The 22,993-nt window shown below is 42.3% G+C and overlaps 2 protein-coding genes across 9 annotated transcripts in view; both read right to left on the reverse strand.

Moving 5' to 3' along the window:
• Window positions 1-14,128, reverse strand: part of LOC106597706 (uncharacterized) — a 159,546-nt gene extending 145,418 nt beyond the window's left edge. For 2 of the 8 annotated variants that reach the window (XM_045711805.1, XM_045711801.1), the window contains exons 1-8: window positions 13,996-14,128; window positions 13,478-13,714; window positions 8,945-9,193; window positions 6,769-6,789; window positions 6,665-6,685; window positions 6,399-6,419; window positions 3,167-3,187; window positions 2,937-3,011 (exon numbers count right to left, since the gene is read on the reverse strand). In XM_045711805.1, the coding sequence (XP_045567761.1) occupies window positions 2,937-3,011; window positions 3,167-3,187; window positions 6,399-6,419; window positions 6,665-6,685; window positions 6,769-6,789; window positions 8,945-9,193; window positions 13,478-13,714; window positions 13,996-14,095 (745 nt within the window). In that variant the 5' untranslated portion in view covers window positions 14,096-14,128. Of the gene's footprint in view, window positions 1-2,130; window positions 2,479-2,936; window positions 3,012-3,166; window positions 3,188-6,398; window positions 6,420-6,664; window positions 6,686-6,768; window positions 6,790-8,944; window positions 9,194-13,477; window positions 13,715-13,995 lie in introns of those variants that run through there. The other 6 variants (XM_045711800.1, XM_045711804.1, XM_045711798.1 and 3 more) reach the window with 6 other exon arrangements.
• An 875-nt stretch (window positions 14,129-15,003) lies between these two features.
• LOC106583356 (butyrophilin subfamily 2 member A2-like) overlaps window positions 15,004-22,993 on the reverse strand; it is a 69,071-nt gene continuing 61,081 nt past the window's right edge. Inside the window, exons 7-9 of the mRNA XM_045711788.1 lie at window positions 22,186-22,299; window positions 21,587-21,706; window positions 15,004-15,074 (exon numbers count right to left, since the gene is read on the reverse strand). Coding sequence (XP_045567744.1) covers window positions 15,004-15,074; window positions 21,587-21,706; window positions 22,186-22,299 — 305 coding nt within the window. The remainder of the gene's footprint in view (window positions 15,075-21,586; window positions 21,707-22,185; window positions 22,300-22,993) is intronic.

Consider the following 22,993-nt stretch of genomic DNA (forward strand, 5'->3'; position numbering starts at 1 on the left):
AGACTGATGACCTGTCTCCATAGCTCTATATAACAGGCTGATGACCTGTCTCCATAGCTCTATATAACAGACTGATGACCTGTCTCCATAGCTCTATATAACAGACTGATGACCTGTCTCCATAGCTCTATATAACAGACTGATGACCTGTCTCCATAGCTCTATATAACAGACTGATGACCTGTCTCCATAGCGCTATATAACAGACTGATGACCTGTCTCCATAGCTCTATATAACAGACTGATGACCTGTCTCCATAGCTCTATATAACAGACTGATGACCTGTCTCCATAGCTCTATATAACAGACTGATGACCTGTCTCCATAGCTCTATATAACAGACTGATGACCTGTCTCCATAGCTCTATATAACAGACTGATGACCTGTCTCCATAGCTCTATATAACAGACTGATGACCTGTCTCCATAGCTCTATATAACAGACTGATGACCTGTCTCCATAGCTCTATATAACAGACTGATGACCTGTCTCCATAGCTCTATATAACAGACTGATGACCTGTCTCCATAGCTCTATATAACAGACTGATGACCTGTCTCCATAGCTCTATATAACAGACTGATGACCTGTCTCCATAGCTCTATATAACAGACTGATGACCTGTCTCCATAGCTCTATATAACAGACTGATGACCTGTCTCCATAGCTCTATATAACAGACTGATGACCTGTCTCCATAGCTCTATATAACAGACTGATGACCTGTCTCCATAGCTCTATATAACAGACTGATGACCTGTCTCCATAGCTCTATATAACAGACTGATGACCTGTCTCCATAGCTCTATATAACAGACTGATGACCTGTCTCCATAGCTCTATATAACAGACTGATGACCTGTCTCCATACCTGTCTCTACCACAGGTCTATATCATCTGCTCAACAAAATGTGTCAATTATATTATTTTATATTAATACAATTGATCTGATTAAAATGTTTCTTTTAACAAGTAATATTTATTTTCTCAAAAAAGGTAGGGGTCTAAATTATTGACACCCCTACACAGTAAAAAGTATTTGGTAAGGTGCCACCAGCCTCCTGTGGTCCTGTTGATATACCTGTTATTATCAGGTACTGGACATAAGAGGGTCTGTAACAGATTCTAACAGGAGACCTTAGTCCATCGTTCCATTCAATTCAACACTATCAATACCTGAGGGGGATTAGAAAGACATTGTTTATGGGGAACACATATATAGAATAACCAGGAAATGGATATAAACCCATAATACAAACATGGGTAGTAAAACTTCAAAAAGTAAAGAACTAACTACTGAAAGTGGATTATAGAGTAGTGACCAACACGTTGATCAGAGGACTCTGTCTCACCAAGATTCATATCACTCAGTTATATACTCAGAAACTCAGCTTTGTTAGGAGGGATAGGTCTCTATAGAAAGTTACTGTCTCTCTATAGTAACTCAGCTCTATAGTTATAGTCTCTCTATAGTAACTCAGCTCTATAGTTATAGTCTCTCTATAGTAACTCAGCTCTATAGTTATAGTCTCTCTATAGTAACTCAGCTCTATAGTTATAGTCTCTCTATAGTAACTCAGCTCTATAGTTATAGTCTCTCTATAGTAACTCAGCTCTATAGTTATAGTCTCTCTATAGTAACTCAGCTCTATAGTTATAGTCTCTCTATAGTAACTCAGCTCTATAGTTATAGTCTCTCTATAGTAACTCAGCTCTATAGTTATAGTCTCTCTATAGTAACTCAGCTCTATAGTTATAGTCTCTCTATAGTAACTCAGCTCTATAGTTATAGTCTCTCTATAGTAACTCAGCTCTATAGTTATAGTCTCTCTATAGTAACTCAGCTCTATAGTTACAGTCTCTCTATAGTAACTCAGCTCTATAGTTATAGTCTCTCTATAGTAACTCAGCTCTATAGTTATAGTCTCTCTATAGTAACTCAGCTCTATAGTTATAGTCTCTCTATAGTAACTCAGCTCTATAGTTATAGTCTCTCTATAGTAACTCAGCTCTATAGTTATAATCTCTCTATAGTAACTCAGCTCTATAGTTATAGTCTCTCTATAGTAACTCAGCTCTATAGTTATAGTCTCTCTATAGTAACTCAGCTCTATAGTTACTGTCTCTCTATAGTAACTCAGCTCTATAGTTATAGTCTCTCTATAGTAACTCAGCTCTATAGTTATAGTCTCTCTATAGTAACTCAGCTCTATAGTTATAGTCTCTCTATAGTAACTCAGCTCTATAGTTATAATCTCTCTATAGTAACCCTATAGCACATAGTTAAATTCTGTAGTAACTCTTCCTCCCCTCTCCAGATCATCCAGATCATCCTTCTGTGGTCCAGCAGCCAGTAAAGGCTTCATCTCAGGAGCAGACTCCCTCCCTGGACCAGGAGCAGACTTCCTCCCTGGACCAGGACCAGACTTCCTCCCTGGTAAAGACTCCATCTCCACCCCTTCAATCCCCTCAGACTCTATTAAAGACAGAAAGGATGAAGGAACAACATCAGAATAAACTGACCAGACAGAGAGAGAGACAGATAGAGATAATAAACTGACCAGACAGAGAGAGAGACAGATAGAGATAATAAACTGACCAGACAGAGAGAGAGACAGATAGAGATAATAAACTGACCAGACAGAGAGAGAGACAGATAGAGATAATAAACTGACCAGACAGAGAGAGAGACAGATAGAGATAATAAACTGACCAGACAGATAGAGAGACAGATAGAGATAATAAACTGACCAGACAGAGAGAGAGACAGATAGAGATAATAAACTGACCAGACAGAGAGAGAGACAGATAGAGATAATAAACTGACCAGACAGAGAGACAGAGATAATAAACTGACCAGACAGAGAGAGAAAGATAGAGATAATAAACTGACCAGTAATTCTAGGAAACATTAGAATCATAAAGACTGATTACTTTGGGAAGGAGTCTGTGTTTTCTGTTGACCACCTGGAGAGGTGGAGAGGGATTGGATAATCTCTTTAGCTTTCCCTGAGGACAAGAACAGATAGTCAGAACCCACATGTTGGTGAGAAAACCTTAAAAACATGACAATGCACACACAGACACACGAACACACACACACACACACACACACACACACACACACACACACACACACACACACACACACACACACTACTTACTCAGCTCTTCTTTGAGTTCATCTGTAAAATTAAATAAAGATAGTGAGATAGTGATAATTAAATAATCATTGAATCATGACATTTATACACTACATGACCAAAAGTATGTGGACACCTGCTATTATCTAACATTAGGTAGAAACACTACATGACCAAAAGTATGTGGACACCTGCTATTATCTAACATTAGGTAGAAACACTACATGACCAAAAGTATGTGGACACCTGCTCATTGAACATCTCATTCCAATATCATGGGTATTAATACAGACGTGCTACCTGCAGCTATGGAACCCTGACCTGTTCACCGGATGTGCTACCTGTCCCTGACCTGCTGGTTTCAACTCTCTAGAGACAGCAGGAGCGGCAGAGATACTCTGAATGATTGGCTATGAAAAGCCAACTGACATTTACTCCTGAGATTCTGACCTGTTGCACTCTCGACAACTACTGTGATTATTATTATTTGACCCTGCTGGTCATCTAAGAACATTTGAACATCTTGGCCATGTTCTGTTATAATCTCCACCCGGCACAGCCAGAAGAGGACTGGCCACCCCTCATAGCCTGGTTCCTCTCTAGGTTTCTTCCTAGGTTCCTGCCTTTCCAGGGAGTTTTTCCTAGCCACCGTGCTTCTACACCTGCATTGTTTGATGTTCGGGGTTTTAGGCTGGGTTTCTGTACAGCACTTCATAAATACATTTGATTGATTGATTGATGTTGGGCGAATAGGCCTGGCTCGCAGTCGGCATTACAATTCATCCCAAAGGTGTTCGATAGGGTTGAGGTCAGGTCTCTGTGCAGGTCAGTCAAGTTCTTCCATACCGATCTCGACAAACCATTTCTGTATGGACCTCGCTTTGTGCACGGGGTCATTGTCATACTAAAACAGGAAACGGCCTCCCCCAAACTGTTGCCACAAAGATTTCCCTTCACTGGAACTAAGGGGCCCGAACCATGAAAAACAGCCCCAGACCATTATTCCTCCTCCACCAAACTTTACAGTTGGCAATATGCATTGGGGCAGGTAGTGTTCTCCTGGCATCCGCCAAACCCAGATTCTGTCGGACTGCCAGATGGTGAAGCGTGATTCATCACTCCAGAGAACGCATTTCCACTGCTCCAGAGTCCAATGGCGGCGAGCTTTACACCACTCCAGCCGACGCTTGGCATTGAGCATGGTGATCTTAGGCACAGTGCGGCTGCTCGGCCACGGAAACCCATTTCATGAAGCTCCTGGCGAACAGTTATTGTGCTGACGTTGCATCCAGTGGCAGTTTGGAACTCGTTAGTGAGTGTTGCAAATGAGGACAGACAATTTTTACAGTTCCGTTCTGTGAGCTTCTGTGGCCTACCACTAAACGGCTGAGACATTTTTGCTCCTAGACGTTTCCACTCCACAATAACAGCACTTACAGTTGACCGGGGCAGCTCTAGCAGGGCAGAAACTTGACGAACTGACTTGTTGGAAAGGTGGCATCCTATGACGGTGCCACGTTGAAAGTCACTGAGCTCTTCAGTAAGGCCATTCTACTGACAATGTTTGTCTATGGAGATTGCATGGCAGTGTACTTGATTTTATAAACCTGTCAGCAACGGGTGTGGCTGAAATAGCCAAATCCAGTAATTTAAAGAGTTGTCCACATACTTTTGTAAAAATAGTGTAGTTAACCAGTATAATACACTGCTCAAAAAAATAAAGGGAACACTAAAACAACACATACAAAATGAGGCTCAGTAGTGTGTGTGGCCTCCACGTGCCTGTATGACCTCCCTACAACACCTGGGCATGCTCCTGATGAGGTGGCGGATGGTCTCCTGAGGGATCTCCTCCCAGACCTGGACTAAAGCATCTGCCAACTTCTGGACAGTCTGTGGTGCAACGTGGCGTTGGTGGATGGAGCGAGACATGATGTCCCAATGTGCTCAATTGGATTCAGGTCTGGGGAACGGGCGGGCCAGTCCATAGCATCAATGCCTTCCTGCTGACACACTCCAGCCACATGAGGTCTAGTATTGTCTTGCATTAGGAGGAACCCAGGGCCAACCGCACCAGCATATGGTCTCACAAGGGGTCTGAGGATCTCATCTCGGTACCTAATGGCAGTCAGGCTACCTCTGGCGAGCACATGGAGGGCTGTGCGGCCCACCAAAGAAATGCCACCCCACACCATGACCTACCCACCACCGAACCGGTCATGCTGGAGGATGTTGCGGGCAGCAGAACGTTCTCCATAGCGTCTCCAGACTCTGTCACGTCTGCTCAGTGTGAACCTGCTTTCATCTGTGAAGAGCACAGGGCGCCAGTGGTGAATTTGCCAATCTTGGTGTTCTCTGGCAAATGCCAAACGTCCTGCACGGTGTTGGGCTGTAAGCACAACCCCCACCTGTGGACGTCGGGCCCTCATACCACCCTCATGGAGTTTGATTCTGACCGTTTGAGCAGACACATGCACATTTGTGGCCTGCTGGAGGTCATTTTGCAGGGCTCTGGCAGTGCTCCTCCTGCCTCTCCTTGCACAAAGGCGGAGGTAGCGGTCCTGCTGCTGGGTTGTTGCCCTCCTACGGCCTCCTCCACGTCTCCTGATGTACTGGCCTGTCTCCTGGTAGCGCCTCCATGCTCTGGACACTACGCTGACAGACACAGCAAACCTTCTTGCCACAGCTCGCATTGATGTGCCATCCTCAATGAGCTGCACTACCTGAGCCACTTGTGTGGGTTGTAGACTCCGTCTCATGCTACCACTAGAGTGAAAGCACCGCCAGCATTCAAAAGTGACCAAAACATCTTGGAACTGAGAAGTGGTCTGTTGTCACCACCTGCAGAACCACTCCTTTATTGGGGGTGTCTTGCTAATTGCCTATAATTTCCACCTGTTGTCTATTCCATTTGCACAACAGCATGTGAAATTTATTGTCAATCAGTGTTGCTTCCTAAGTGGACAGTTTGATTTCACAGAAGTGTGATTGACTTGGAGTTACATTGTGTTGTTTAAGTGTTCCCTTATTTTTTGGAGCAGTGTATATAGTGTATATATTTTTTAAGGTAAGTGTTTTCACTTAAATCAATGAAATACATAGACAGACAGGAACATAGACAGACAGACATACAGGAACATAGACAGACAGACAGGAACATAGACAGATAGACAGACAGAAACACAGTTTTCACTTAAATAATGAAATACATGAAATACAGTTGGAGAAGGACAGACTTTCACACACAACTTACCTTTCTCTTTTCTGAGCTCCTCTGTAGACAGAAGACAAAACATGATGTATTATGGGTACTAGAGCATGAAGACAGACTACATCCTCTCTATTCTGACCTCCTCTGTAGACAGAAGATAAAACATGATGTATTATGGGTACTAGAACATGAAGACAGACTACATCCTCTCTATTCTGACCTCCTCTGTAGACAGAAGATAAAACATGATATATTATGGGTACTAGAACATGAAGTTGGAGAAGGACAGACTTTCACACACAACTTACCTTTCTCTTTTCTGAGCTCCTCTGTAGACAGAAGACAAAACATGATGTATTATGGGTACAAGAACATGAAGTTGGAGAAGTACAGACTTTCACACACAACTTACCCTTCCCTCTTCTGTCTTTCTCTGTAGACAGAGAGAAGACAAAAAATGATGCATTATTGGTACTAGAACATGAATACAGACTACATCCTCACTATTCTGACCTCCTCTGTAGACAGTAGATAAAACATGATGTATTATGGGTACTAGAACATGAATACAGACTACATCCTCTCTATTCTGACCTCCTCTGTAGACAGTAGATACAACATGATGTATTATGGGTACTAGAACATGAAGACAGACTACATCCTCTCTATTCTGACCTCCTCTGTAGACAGTAGATAAAATATTAATAAAATAACTGTATAACATTTGATTGATTGACCTGCTCAGGTAGGAACCACATGTAAATCTACATGGATTCAAGTAAATATGGTAGCTTGTAGAACTTTTAATTGAGACAATGCAGATTTGTTGATTACATGTCACTGGAATGGGTAACAGAGGTAGAGAGGTTCTTACCCAGGTGATAGACTAGATAAGGTTTATATTCCAGTGATATGTAACCAGAGGTAGAGAGGTTCTTACCCAGGTGATAGACTAGATAAGGTTTATATTCCAGTGATATGTAACCAGAGGTAGAGAGGTTCTTACCCAGGTGATAGACTAGATAAGGTTTATATTCCAGTGATATGTAACCAGAGGTAGAGAGGTTCTTACCCAGGTGATAGACTAGATAAGGTTTATATTCCAGTGATATGTAACCAGAGGTAGAGAGGTTCTTACCCAGGTGATAGACTAGATAAGGTTTATATTCCAGTGATATGTAACCAGAGGTAGAGAGGTTCTTACCCAGGTGATAGACTAGATAAGGTTTATATTCCAGTGATATGTAACAAGAGGTAGAGAGGTTCTTACCCAGGTGATAGACTAGATAAGGTTTATATTCCAGTGATATGTAACCAGAGGTAGAGAGGTTCTTACCCAGGTGATAGACTAGATAAGGTTTATATTCCAGTGATATGTAACCAGAGGTAGAGAGGTTCTTACCCAGGTGATACACTAGATCAGGTTTATATTCTAGTGATATGTAACCAGAGGTAGAGAGGTTCTTACCCAGGTGATAGACTAGATAAGGTTTATATTCCAGTGATATGTAACAAGAGGTAGAGAGGTTCTTACCCAGGTGATAGACTAGATAAGGTTTATATTCCAGTGATATGTAACCAGAGGTAGAGAGGTTCTTACCCAGGTGATAGACTAGATAAGGTTTATATTCCAGTGATATGTAACCAGAGGTAGAGAGGTTCTTACCCAGGTGATACACTAGATCAGGTTTATATTCCAGTGATATGTAACCAGAGGTAGAGGTTCTTACCCAGGTGATACACTAGATCAGGTTTATATTCTAGTGATAAGTAACCAGAGGTAGAGAGGTTCTTACCCAGGTGATAGACTAGATAAGGTTTATATTCCAGTGATATGTAACCAGAGGTAGAGAGGTTCTTACCCAGGTGATAGACTAGATAAGGTTTATATTCCAGTGATATGTAACCAGAGGTAGAGAGGTTCTTACCCAGGTGATACACTAGATCAGGTTTATATTCCAGTGATATGTAACCAGAGGTAGAGAGGTTCTTACCCAGGTGATACACTAGATCAGGTTTATATTCCAGTGATATGTAACCAGAGGTAGAGAGGTTCTTACCCAGGTGATAGACTAGATAAGGTTTATATTCCAGTGATATGTAACCAGAGGTAGAGAGGTTCTTACCCAGGTGATACACTAGATAAGGTTTATATTCCAGTGATATGTAACCAGAGGTAGAGAGGTTCTTACCCAGGTGATAGACTAGATAAGGTTTATATTCCAGTGATATGTAACCAGAGGTAGAGAGGTTCTTACCCAGGTGATAGACTAGATCAGGTTTATATTCCAGTGATATGTAACCAGAGGTAGAGAGGTTCTTACCCAGGTGATAGACTAGATAAGGTTTATATTCCAGTGATATGTAACCAGAGGTAGAGAGGTTCTTACCCAGGTGATACACTAGATCAGGTTTATATTCCAGTGATATGTAACCAGAGGTAGAGAGGTTCTTACCCAGGTGATAGACTAGATCAGGTTTATATTCCAGTGATATGTAACCAGAGGTAGAGAGGTTCTTACCCAGGTGATACACTAGATAAGGTTTATATTCCAGTGATATGTAACCAGAGGTAGAGAGGTTCTTACCCAGGTCGATGACAAGGTCAGGTTCCAGATCCAGCAGATTCCTGTAAAAGTCTGATTTCACCTTTTCTGTTCTTGTGTCTCCTGCTTCTTCTAGGGCCTGGAACAACAGTTTCATCTGGTCCTGGCTGTTCATCTGGTTGACCCTGATGTTATACCACACCTCCTCATAGAACAGCTCATTAAAGATGGGCATCACCTTGGTAACCATCTGAATGAGTTGATCCTTATGGTCGTCCACAAATTTGGCACCTAAAAAGAGATGTAGAGTTATATACTGTAGAACAAGAGGACATTACTAGTCAGGTTAGATGTAGAGTTATATACTGTAGAACAAGAGGACATTACTAGTCAGGTTAGATGTAGAGTTATATACTGTAGAACAAGAGGACATTACTAGACAGGTTAGATGTAGAGTTATATACTGTAGAACAAGAGGACATTACTAGACAGGTTAGATGTAGAGTTATATACTGTAGAACAAGAGGACATTACTAGTCAGGTTAGATGTAGAGTTATATACTGTAGAACAAGAGGACATTACTAGTCAGGTTAGATGTAGAGTTATATTCCCACTGGACGCAGACCAGCCAGCTGGTGTGTTTACAGACATATTCAATCAATCCTTATCCCAGCCTGCTGTCCCAACATGCTTCAAGAGGGCCACCATTGTTCCTGTTCCCAAGAAAGCAAAGATAACTGAGCTAAATGACTATCGCCCCGTAGTACTCACTTCTGTCATCATGAAGTGCTTTGAGATACTAGTCAAGGACCATATCACCTCCACCCTACCTAACACCCTAGACCCACTCCAATTTGCTTACTGCCACAACAGGTCCACAGACGACGCAATCGCCATCACACTGCACACTGCCCTAACCCATCTGGACAAGAGGAATACCTATGTAAGAATGCTGTTCATCGATTACAGCTCAACATTTAACACCATAGTACCCTCCAAACTTGTCATTAAGCTAGAGGCCCTGGGTCTCGACCCCGCTCTGTGCAACTGGGTCCTGGACTTCCTGACGGGCCGCCCCCAGGTGGTGAAGGTAGGAAACAACATCTCCACCCCGCTGATCCTCAACACTGGGGCCCCACAAGGGTGCGTTCTCAGCCCTCTCCTGTACTCCCTGTTCACCCACGACTGCGTGGCCATGCACGCCTCCAACTCAATTATCAAGTTTGCAGACAACAATTACAGTGGTAGGCTTGATTACCAACAACGACGAGACGGCCTACAGGGAGGAGGTGAGGGCCCTCGGAGTGTGGTGTCAGGAAAATAACCTCACACTCAAAGTCAACAAAACAAAGGAGATGATTATGGACTTCAGGAAACAGCAGAGGGAGCAGCCCCCTATCCACATCGACGGGACAGTAGTGGAGAGGGTGGAGAGTTTTAAGTTCCTCGGCGTACACATCACGGACAAACTGAAATGGTCCACCCACACAGACAGCGTGGTGAAGAAGGCACAGCAGCGCCTCTTCAACCTCAGGAAGCTGAAGAAATTCGGCTTGTAACCAAAAACACACAAACTTCTACAGATGCACAATCAAGAGCATCCTGTCGGGCTGTATCACCGCCTGGTACGGCAACTGCTCCGCATAAGGATCTCCAGAGGGTAGTGAGGTCTGCACAACGCATCACCGGGTGCAAACTGCCTGCCCTTCAGGACACCTACACCACCCAATGTCACAGGAAGGCCAAAAAGATCATCACGGACAACAACCACCCGAGCCACTGCCTGTTCACCGACCTATCATCCAGAAGGCGAGGTCAGTACAGGTTCATCAAAGCTGGGACCGAGAGACTGAAAAACAGCTTCTATCTCAAGGCAATCAGACTGTTAAAACCTCTTACATCTAGATGTTCCGCTAGCGGAACACCTCACCAATATCCAATGATAGAGTGTGGCGCGAAATACAAACACCTAAAAAAAATGTAAAAAACTTCAATTTTTCAAAAATATGACTATTTTACACCATTTTAAAGACAAGACTCTCCTTTATCTAACCACATTGTCCGATTTCAAAAAGGCTTTACAACGAAAGCAAAACATTAGATTATGTCAGGAGAGTACCCAGCCAGAAATAATCACACACCCATTTTTCAAGCTAGCATATAATGTCACAAAAACCAAAACTACAGCTAAATGCAGCACTAACCTTTGATGATCTTCATCAGATGACACTCCTAGGACATTATGTTATACAATACATGCATGTTTTGTTCAATCAAGTTCATATTTATATCAAAAACGAGCTTTTTACATTAGCATGTGACGTTCAGAACTAGCATACCCACTGAACACTTCCGGTGAATTTACTAAATTACTCACGATAAACGTTCACAAAAAAACATAACAATTATTTTTAAGAATTATAGATACAGAACTCCTTTATGCAATCGCTATGTCAGATTTTAAAATATATTTTCGGTGAAAGCACATTTTGCAATATTCTGAGTAGATAGCCCGGCCATCATGGCTAGCTATTTTGACACCCACCAAGTTTGGCACTCACCAAACTCTGATTTACTATAAGAAAAATTGGATTACCTTTGCAGTTCTTTGTCAGAATGCACTCCCAGGACTTCTACTTCAACACCCAATGTTGTTTTGGTTCCAAATAATCCATAGTTATATCCAAATTGCTGCGTTTTGTTCTTGCATTCAAGACACTATCCGAAGGGTGACGCACCGGCGCATATCGTGACAAAAAATGTAAAAATATTCCATTACCGTACTTCGAAGCATGTCAAACGCTGTTTAAAATAAATTTTTATGCGATTTTTCTCGTAAAAATAGAGATAATATTCCGACCGGGAGACCTTGTTTTCGTTCAAACACTGAAAATAGAAAATGGAGTCTTCATGTGCATGCGTGCGCCCGTGTCATTGTTCTCAGAACGACCACTTTCCAAAACCCCTACTGTTTTTCGCCCAGGGACTGGAGACTCATCATTCCCCGTTCTGGCGCCTTCTGAGAGCCTATGGGAGCCTTAGAAAGTGTCACGTTACAGCAGAGATCCTCTATTTTCCATAAAGAGGCTATAGAAGGACAAGAAATGGTCAGAGAGGGCACTTCCTGTATGGAATCTTCTCAGGTTTTGGCCTGCCATATGAGTTCTGTTATACTCACAGACGCCATTCAAACAGTTTTAGAAACTTTAGGGTGTTTTCTATCCACATCTACTAATTATATGCATATTCTAGTTTCTGGGCAGGAGTAATAACCAGATTAAATCGGTACGTTTTTTTTTTCCGCCGTGAAAATACTGCCCCCTATCCTAAACAGGTTAAACAGCCATCACCAACATTGAGTGGCTGCTGCCAACATACTGACTCAACTCCAGCCACTTTATATTATATAATGTTTACTTACCCTTCAATATTACTCATCTCATATGTATATACTGTACTCTATACCATCTACTGCATTTTGCCTATGCCGTTCAGCCATCACTCATTCATATATTTTTATGTACATATTCGTATTCATTCCTTTACACTTGTGTGTATAAGGTAGTTGTTGTGGAATTGTTAGGTTATATTACTTGTTAGATATTACTGCATGGTCGGAACTAGAAGCACAAGCATTTTGCTACACTTGCATTAACACCTGCTAACAATGTGTATGTGACAAATAAATTTGATTTGATTTGTAGAACAAGAGGACATTACTAGTCAGGTTAGATGTAGAGTTATATACTGTAGAACAAGAGGACATTACTAGACAGGTTAGATGTAGAGTTATATACTGTAGAACAAGAGGACATTACTAGTCAGGTTAGATGTAGAGTTATATACTGTAGAACAAGAGGACATTACTAGACAGGTTAGATGTAGAGTTATATACTGTAGAACAAGAGGACATTACTAGTCAGGTTAGATGTAGAGTTATATACTGTAGAACAAGAGGACATTACTAGTCAGGTTAGATGTAGAGTTATATACTGTAGAACAAGAGGACATTACTAGTCAGGTTAGATGTAGAGTTATATACTGTAGAACAAGAGGACATTACTAGTCAGGTTAGATGTAGAGTTATATACTGTAGAACAAGAGGACATTACTAGACAGGTTAGATGTAGAGTTATATACTGTAGAACAAGAGGACATTACTAGTCAGGTTAGATGTAGAGTTATATACTGTAGAACAAGAGGACATTACTAGACAGGTTAGATGTAGAGTTATATACTGTAGAACAAGAGGACATTACTAGTCAGGTTAGATGTAGAGTTATATACTGTAGAACAAGAGGACATTACTAGTCAGGTTAGATGTAGAGATATATACTGTAGAACAAGAGGACATTACTAGTCAGGTTAGATGTAGAGTTATATACTGTAGAACAAGAGGACATTACTAGTCAGGTTAGATGTAGAGTTATATACTGTAGAACAAGAGGACATTACTAGTCAGGTTAGATGTAGAGTTATATACTGTAGAACAAGAGGACATTACTAGTCAGGTTAGATGTAGAGTTATATATTATATTCCAGTGATATGTAACCAGAGGTAGAGAGGTTCTTACCCAGGTCTTTGACAAGGTGAGGTTCCAGATCCAGTAGAATCCTGTAAAATGTTGATTTAATCTTGTCCCTTCCTGAGTCTAGAGCCTCGTACAACAGTCTCATCTGTTCCTGGCTGGTCCTGGCAGCACGGATCTTTGAGTACATCTTAGAATGGATCAAGTAAAATGCTGTGGGAATCACCGTGGTAACATTCTGAATGAGGTAATCCTTGTGTCTGTCCACAAACAGGGCATCACCTAGACAGGAAAGAAAACAGATGTAGAGTTATATACTGTAGAACAAGAGGACATTACTAGACAGGTTAGATGTAGAGTTATATACTGTAGAACAAGAGGACATTACTAGTCAGGTTAGATGTAGAGTTATATACTGTAGAACAAGAGGACATTACTAGTCAGGTTAGATGTAGAGTTATATACTGTAGAACAAGAGGACATTACTAGTCAGGTTAGATGTAGAGTTATATACTGTAGAACAAGAGGACATTACTAGTCAGGTTAGAAAAGAGATGACTTACGCTTCACTTCCCTTTTCAATTTGACTGTAGACAAGGAAAGACATGAATATTCAGTATTATAGTAATAAACCATGAGGTCTGGGATTAACAGTTGACCCATCAGTATTATAGTAATAAACCATGAGGTCTGTGATTAACAGTTGACCCATCAGTATTATAGTAATAAACCATGAGGTCTGTGATTAACAGTTGACCCATCAGTATTATAGTAATAAACCATGAGGTCTGTGATTAACAGTTGACCCATCAGTATTATAGTAATAAACCATGAGGTCTGTGATTAACAGTTGACCCATCAGTATTATAGTAATAAACCATGAGGTCTGTGATTAACAGTTGACCCATCAGTATTATAGTAATAAACCATGAGGTCTGTGATTAACAGTTGACCCATCAGTATTATAGTAATAAACCATGAGGTCTGTGATTAACAGTTGACCCATCAGTATTATAGTAATAAACCATGAGGTCTGTGATTAACAGTTGACCCATCAGTATTATAGTAATAAACCATGAGGTCTGTGATTAACAGTTGACCCATCAGTATTATAGTAAAAAACCATGAGGTCTGTGATTAACAGTTGACCCATCAGTATTATAGTAATAAACCATGAGGTCTGTGATTAACAGTTGACCCATCAGTTTTATAGTAATAAACCATGAGGTCTGTGATTAACAGTTGACCCATCAGTATTATAGTAATAAACCATGAGGTCTGTGATTAACAGTTGACCCATCAGTATTATAGTAATAAACCATGAGGTCTGTGATTAACAGTTGACCCATCAGTATTATAGTAATAAACCATGAGGTCTGTGATTAACAGTTGACCCATCAGTATTATAGTAATAAACCATGAGGTCTGTGATTAACAGTTGACCCATCAGTATTATAGTAATAAACCATGAGGTCTGTGATTAACAGTTGACCCATCAGTATTATAGTAATAAACCATGAGGTCTGTGATTAACAGTTGACCCATCAGTATTATAGTAATAATCATAATCTCTATATGTGAAACTCTAACAAGACAACAGCCCACTTACTTTGTTCTTCCCATCCTTTACTTTGCTCCTCCTCTGTAGACAAAAGAAAACAAATGTGTAAAAGCACAATAGTAAAAAGTACAATAATAATTAATAATCATTAAAAGCCTGGATGTCTGTTCCACGCGGTAATCTAATTAGCATAATGCTAAACTAAACTCTGACTTTAGTGTCTGGGGGTCTAAAAAGGTATTTCACCCATTTTGCTCTACAAGCTTCACACTGGTACCTATATATAGTTATATCCTGATCTAATACAGGACTGAAGGTAACCTGGTATAAATGAATAGAAGTGAATAGAGTCTAATGGACAGGATATGGATCATTCCTAGTTATATCCTGATCTAATACAGGACTGAAGGTAACCTGGTATAAATGAATAGAGTCTAATGGACAGAATATGGGTCATTCCTAGTTATATCCTGATCTAATACAGGACTGGTCTGAAGGTAACCTGGTATAAATGAATAGAGTCTAATGGACAGGATATGGGTCATTCCTAGTTATATCCTGATCTAATACAGGACTGGTCTGAAGGTAACCTGGTATAAATTAATAGAGTCTAATGGACAGGATATGGATCATTCCTAGTTATATCCTGATCGAATACAGGACTGGTCTGAAGGTAACCTGGTATAAATGAATAGAGTCTAATGGACAGGATATGGGTCATTCCTAGTTATATTCTGATCTTTCTAATATAGTGCATTCAGAATGTGACTTTTTCCACATTTTTGTTATGTTACAGCCTAATTCTAAAATTGATTAAATCATTTCTTGTCAATTTACACACACTAACCCACATTGACAAGCAACAACAGGTATTTAGAGATTTTCGCAAATTTATTAAAAAAATTAAACTGAAATCTCACACACATCTCTGACTGAGGGACTCTTAATGATGAGACATCAAGGACCAGTCAGAGATCAAGGTTAAACTCACCTTCAGTATGTTTAATATCTCTCAAAATGCATATAATTTATAACATCACAGACACAGTCAAACATACACACAGATCCTGCATCTCTACCCTTGGAAAGTACAATCAAACAGTCACAATATGCAAACATACAAATAGATATATATTATATGACTGGACACATGCAAAATGTAACAGCAGGTGGGTAAAAAACAATTCTAAAATGTTAGTGTAACATATGGTAAGAGCATCCGTTTCATTTGGGACGGTCTGTTTTTGAAATAAGGAACAATTCTCATCTCCATTGTGAGCCGTATTTACAGTTATCCAATCACCTCAGCCCAAATCTGACTGAATAAGTGTTCATTGTCAGATGTATGGGGACAAATGACCTGTATCCAAGTGAATTGCTGGATAATTCTCACTGCATAACCATCACCATGAAAAAGAAGAATCCCACGGTTTGTTCAAGTCTTAATGTGAACAATGGGTCTGGTCACCTCTCTTGGCTGCTGTCATCTTTGATGTAGAGATTCTCAGAACATTTGACAGTTGGTAGTTTGTTAAATTTGACCTGTGGCGGGATATGTTGTAATTCATGACCGAGAACGTTTGTTCACACACATAATGTGGACCCGAATAAAACAAGAATCCTTTGGGCGTGCTTTTTAAATGTTTGGAAACGTTATTTCATTCAGTGAGCCATAGAACTGGCCTATTGTTGCTGTGTTGTACTCCTCCTTCAAAGCACTATCACCTTGGAAGTCGATTAGCTGGTGGTGCTTCCTCCCTGTGGAAAGACAGGGGCGCGATACAAGCTACTACTCAGTCTCAATCTCACTGTGGAAAGACAGGGGCACGATACAAGCTACTACTCAGTCTCAATCTCACTGTGGAAAGACAGGGGCACGATACAAGCTACTACTCAGTCTCAATCTCACTGTGGAAAGACAGGGGCGCGATACAAGCTACTACTCAGTCTCAATCTCACTGTGGAAAGACAGGGGCGCGATATAAGCTACTACTCAGTCTCAATCTTGAAGTCTGAGAAGTAGCAGGATAACTCAGCATGCAGGTCGATCAAACTGCTCACTGCAATGTGGGCGTGTTCAGTGCAGCCAGTGTTGGAAAATGAAAATAAGCAAGAGACCGGCTGCTCACTTGTCTAGAGAACAACATAAGTTTGGCCTTGAATGAACGTTGGAATACAGTTGATGCACAAAAACACAATTTCCCTGCCGTTTCACATTCAGATCGTTCAGATTTCGCCAGTCTGTGTCTTTCAACTCGGAGAAGTCGTCAGCTTTTCCAACCGTATCAAGGAACATAATCTCCCTTCTAATTTCCCAGGCTGAGCCAGGGCACATTTGAATGGTACAACAAGTCCTGGTGCTCTGCTTCCGTGTCATTGAACAGCTGAATGAACTGACGATGGTTAACTATAAAGTTTTACAACCACTTTCCAGCTTTAACACACTTTTACACAGGGCTTCCTGATGGATAACACAGTGTAGAAATATCAATTCCTCAGAGTCAGGGCGTTCTCCTTGTACTTTGTCTTTTTAATGTTATTTCCGGTTAGATTTGGTGATCCATCTGTTGTGATGTTTGCTCAACGGTAGATTCATTTTTCCAAGCAGACAGACACCCTGTTTGCTTGAAAAATGACGATTGAGATTATATTCCTTAAAAACACTTTTGCCTTATGTCCAATATTAGTACATATTCTTCTTTAAACACAGAGTTTAAGAGTTTCTTACATTTTAAGTTTTTTTTAAAGTTTCAGAGTCCACTTTTCACATTTTCGCAGCACTAATTTTTCACGTCAAAAGTCATTCAGCAATGAAGTGGCTATGATGACTGAGCGCATTCTGAATCTGACTGAAATATAAAATATAATAAATAATAATCATAAATAAAATATTTAAATATAAAATAATGGCTCGCGGGCTGGATTGAATGACATTTAACTTTGCCCCCCTATGCCTACCTGCTGCTGCTGCTCTGACTGTTTCTCTGTTTCTAAATAAATTACATTTAACAGAAATTATTAATTAATTATTTTTCTAAAACTTGTAGGATTTTATTACATTTTAAAAACTTTTCCAGGCCTGGAAAATACCATAAAAAATTCCAGAACCGTGAAGATAAAGCTGAGAGTGAATACAGTAAACAAATATAGTAGTAATATAGTATAGTAATATAGTATAGTATAGTAGTATAGTAATATAGTATAGTATAGCATAGTAGTATAGTAATATAGTATAGTATAGTACTATGGTATAGTATAGTAATATAGTATAGTAATATAGTATGGTAATATAGTAATATAGTATAGTAGTATAGTTGTCACATCCTAACCAGTAAAAGGGGTTGTTTGTTATTGTAGTTTGGTCAGGGCGTGGCAGGGGGTGTTTGTTAAGTGGTTTTCATTTTTTTGGGTTAATGTTCTATGTTAGTGTATTTCTATGTTCGTTCTAGTTAGTCTATTTCTATACTTAGTTTATTGGTTTGACCTTCAATTGGAGGCAGCTGTTTCTCGTTGCTTCTAATTGAAGGTCCTATTTATTAGGGGGTGTTTTGTCTGTGGGATTTGTGGGTAGTTGTTCCATGTGTAGCTGTGTGCCTCACAAGACTGTTTTGTCGTCGTTGTTTTTGTTTAAGTGTTTTGGTTTCATTTCTTTAATAAATAAGAAAATGAGCATACACATTCCCACTGCATTTTGGTCCACTCCTTACGACGGCCGTGACAGAACCACCCACCACAAACAGACCAAGCAGCGGCGGAAGGAGCAGCAGGAGGAATATAAGGATTCATGGACATGGGAGGAGATCCTGGACGGGGCAGGACCATGGCACCAGGCTGGGGAGTACCAACGCCCTAAAGAGGAGCAGGAGGCAGCCAAGGCGGAGTGGCGCCGTTACGAGGCATTATACGCGCCGATTGGCAAGTGCGAGAGGCAGCCCCAATAATTTTTTTGGGGTGGGCACACGGGGAGAGTGGCTAGGTCAGGTAATAGACCTAAGCCAACTCCCTGTGCTTATTATGGGGAGCAGCGGATCATGAGAGCGCCGGTCTATGCGGAAGTGCGCACGATCTCGCCCATGTGCACGCACAGTCTGGTGCGAGCGATCCCAGCCCCTCGCAAGTGCCGTGCTAGAGTGGGCATCCAGCCTGGAAGGAGTATGCCTGCGCTGCACATCTGGCCACCAGTTTGTCTCCTAGGCCCAGACTACCCTGCGCCTGCTCTACACACGGCATCCATCAGGCCTCTGCACAGCCCAGTTCGCCCTGTACCAGCACTCCGCTCGTGCAGGGCTACTGTTACCATCCAGCCAGGACGGGTTGTGCAGGCTGAGCGCTCCAGACCTCCAGTGCTTACCCATGGCCCGGTGTATCCAGTTCCCGCTCCTCGCACTAGCCCTGAGGTGCGTGTTTCCAATAGAGACGGCCCACAGTCCGGAGCCAGCAGAGACGCTCATCAGCCCTGAGCCTCCAGAGACGCTCATCAGCCCTGAGCCTCCAGAGACGCTCATCAGCCCTGAGCCTCCAGAGACGCTCATCAGCCCTGAGCCTCCAGAGACGCTCATCAGCCCTGAGCCTCCAGAGACGCTCATCAGCCCTGAGCCTCCAGAGACGCTCATCAGCCCTGAGCCTCCAGAGACGCTCATCAGCCCTGAGCCTCCAGAGACGCTCATCAGCCCTGAGCCCTGGCTTATTTTTTGAATATTTTGTTTTTTGAGGTGCATCCGGGTCTGCACCTTTAGGGGGGGGTACTGTCACGTCCTGACCAGTAAAAGGGGTTGTTTGTTATTGTAGTTTGGTCAGGACGTGGCAGGGACTGTTTTGTCGTCGTTGTTTTTTGTTTAAGTGTTTTGGTTTCGTTTCTTTAAAAAATAAGAAAATGAGCATACACATTCCCGCTGCATTTTGGTCCACTCCTTACGACGGACGTGACAATAGTGGTATAGTAATGTAGCATAGTAATGTAGCATAGTAGTATAGTAATATATACTGCTCAAAAAATAAAGGGAACACTAAAATAACACATCCTAGATCTGAATGAATGAAATAATCTTATTAAATACTTTTATCTTTACATAGTTGAATGTGCTGACAACAAAATCACACAAAAATAATCAATGGAAATCCAATTTATCAACCCATGGAGGTCTGGATTTGGAGTCACACTCAAAATTAAAGTGGAAAACCACACTACAGGCTGATCCAACTTTGATGTAATGTCCTTAAAACAAGTCAAAATGAGGCTCAGTAGTGTGTGTGGCCTCCACGTGCCTGTATGACCTCCCTACAATGCCTGGTCATGCTCCTGATGAGGTGGCGGATGGTCTCCTGAGGGATCTCCTCCCAGACCTGGACTAAAGCATCCGCCAACTCCTGGACAGTCTGTGGTGCAACGTGGCATTGGTGGATGGAGCGAGACATGATGTCCCAGATGTGCTCAATTCGATTCAGGTCTGGGGAACGGGCGGGCCAGTCCATAGCATCAATGCCTTCCTCTTGCAGGAACTGCTGACACACTCCAGCCACATGAGGTCTAGCATTGTCTTGCATTAGAAGGAACCCAGGGCCAACCGCACCAGCATATGGTCTCACAAGGGGTCTGAGGATCTCATCTCGGTACCTAATGGCAGCTACCTCTGGCGAGAACATGATCTCGCCAGAGCTGTGCGGCCCCCAAAGAAATGCCACCCCACACCATGACTGACCCACCGCCAAACCGGTCATGCTGGAGGATGTTGCAGGCAGCAGAACGTTCTCCCCGGCGTCTCCAGACTGTCACGTCTGTCACATGTGCTCAGTGTGAACCTGCTTTCATCTGTGAAGAACACAGGGGCGTCAGTGGCGAATTTGCCAATCTTGGTGTTCTCTGGCAAATGCCAAACGTTCTGCACGGTGTTGGGCTGTAAGCACAACCCCCCACCTGTGGACGTCGGGCCCTCATACCACCCTCATGGAGTCTGTTTCTGACCGTTTGAGCAGACACATGCACATTTGTGGCCTGCTGGAGGTCATTTTGCAGGGCTCTGGCAGTGCTCCTCCTGCTCCTCCTTGCACAAAGGCGGGGGTAGCAGTCCTCCTGCTGGGTTGTTGCCCTCCTACGGCCTCCTCCACGTCTCCTGATGTACTGGCCTGTCTCCTGGTAGCGCCTCCATGCTCTGAACACTACGCTGACATACACAGCAAACCTTCTTGCCACAGCTCGCATTGATGTGCCATCCTGGATGAGCTGCACTACCTGAGCCACTTGTGTGGGTTGTAGACTCCGTCTCATGCTACCACTAGAGTGAAAGCACCACCAGCATTCAAAAGTGACCAAAACATCAGCCAGGAAGCATAGGAACTGAGAAGTGGTCTGTGGTCCCCACCTGCAGAACCACTCCTTTATTGGGGGTGTCTTGCTAATTGCCTATAATTTCCACCTGTTGTCTATTCCATTTGCACAACAGCATGTGAAATTTATTGTCAATCAGTGTTGCTTCCTAACTGGACAGTTTGATTTCACAGAAGTGTGATTGACTTGGAGTTACATTGTGTTGTTTAAGTGTTCCCTTTATTTTTTTGAGCAGTATAGTATAGTAATATAGTAAAGTAGTATATACCTTCAGTATGTTTTCTCCACAAGTAGACACCAAAGACACCAGCTGAAGCTGCAAGAAGTCCAACAGCTGCTGCTAGTAGACCAACAATCAACCCTAATTGTAATTTAGGAAACACATCATCTGAAACAGAGAAGCCATGTCAAACCATTACAACACCACAACATATATACTGTACAGGAAGTAAAGCAGAATTTATAAATACAGTACAACTGAACAGACCAATAAGGTCATCCCTTAGGAAACACCTAATCTGAAACAGAGAAGCCATGTCAAACTGGTCACCCGTCAGAGCCTGGTTCCTCTGGTCTACCCAGTACAGCCAGTAGAGGACTGGTCACCCCTCAGAGCCTGGTTCCTCTCTACCCAGTACAGCCAGTAGAGGACTGGTCATCCCTCAGAGCCTGGTTCCTCTGGTCTACCCAGTACAGCCAGTAGAGGACCAGTCACCCCTCAGAGCCTGGTTCCTCTGGTCTACCCAGTACAGCCAGTAGAGGACTGGTCACCCCTCAGAGCCTGGTTTATCTCTACCCAGTACAGCCAGTAGAGGACTCTTAATGATGAGACATCAAGTACCAGTCAGACATCAAGGTTAAACTCACCTTCATTATGTTTGCTCAACATGTAGACACCAACTAAAGCTGCAATAACTCCAACAGCTGCTGCTATTAGTAGACCAACAATCAACCCTACTTGTGATTTAGGAAACACGTCATCTGAAACAGAGAAGCCATGTCAAACCATTACAACAACACTGCATATATACTGTACAGGAAGTAAAGCATCATTTATAAATACAGTACTACTGAAAACAGACCAATAAGGTCATCCCTTAGGAAACACGTCATCTGAAACAGAGAAGTCATGTCAAACCATTACAACAACACTACATATATACTGTACAGGAAGGAAAGCATCCTCTGGTCTACCCAGTACAGCCAGTAGAGGACTGGTCACCCCTTAGAGCCTGGTTCCTCTCTACCCAGTACAGCCAGTAGAGGACTGGTCACCCCTCAGAGCCTGGTTCCTATAGTCTACCAGGTACAGCCAGTAGAGGACTGGTCACCCCTCAGAGCCTGGTTATTCTGGTCTACCCAGTACAGCCAGTAGAGGACTGGTCACCCCTCAGAGCCTGGTTCCTCTGGTCTACCAGGTACAGCCAGTAGAGGACTGGTCACCCCTCAGAGCCTGGTTATTCTGGTCTACCCAGTACAGCCAGTAGAGGACTGGTCACCCCTCAGAGCCTGGTTCCTCTGGTCTACCAGGTACAGCCAGTAGAGGACTGGTCACCCCTCAGAGCCTGGTTCCTCTGGTCTACCAGGTACAGCCAGTAGAGGACTTGACACCCCTCAGAGCCTGGTTCCTCTGGTCTACCCAGTACAGTCAGTAGAGGACTGGTCACCCCTCAGA

This window comes from Salmo salar, unplaced genomic scaffold (genome assembly GCF_905237065.1).
Source record: "Salmo salar unplaced genomic scaffold, Ssal_v3.1, whole genome shotgun sequence".
Taxonomy (NCBI): domain Eukaryota; kingdom Metazoa; phylum Chordata; class Actinopteri; order Salmoniformes; family Salmonidae; genus Salmo; species Salmo salar.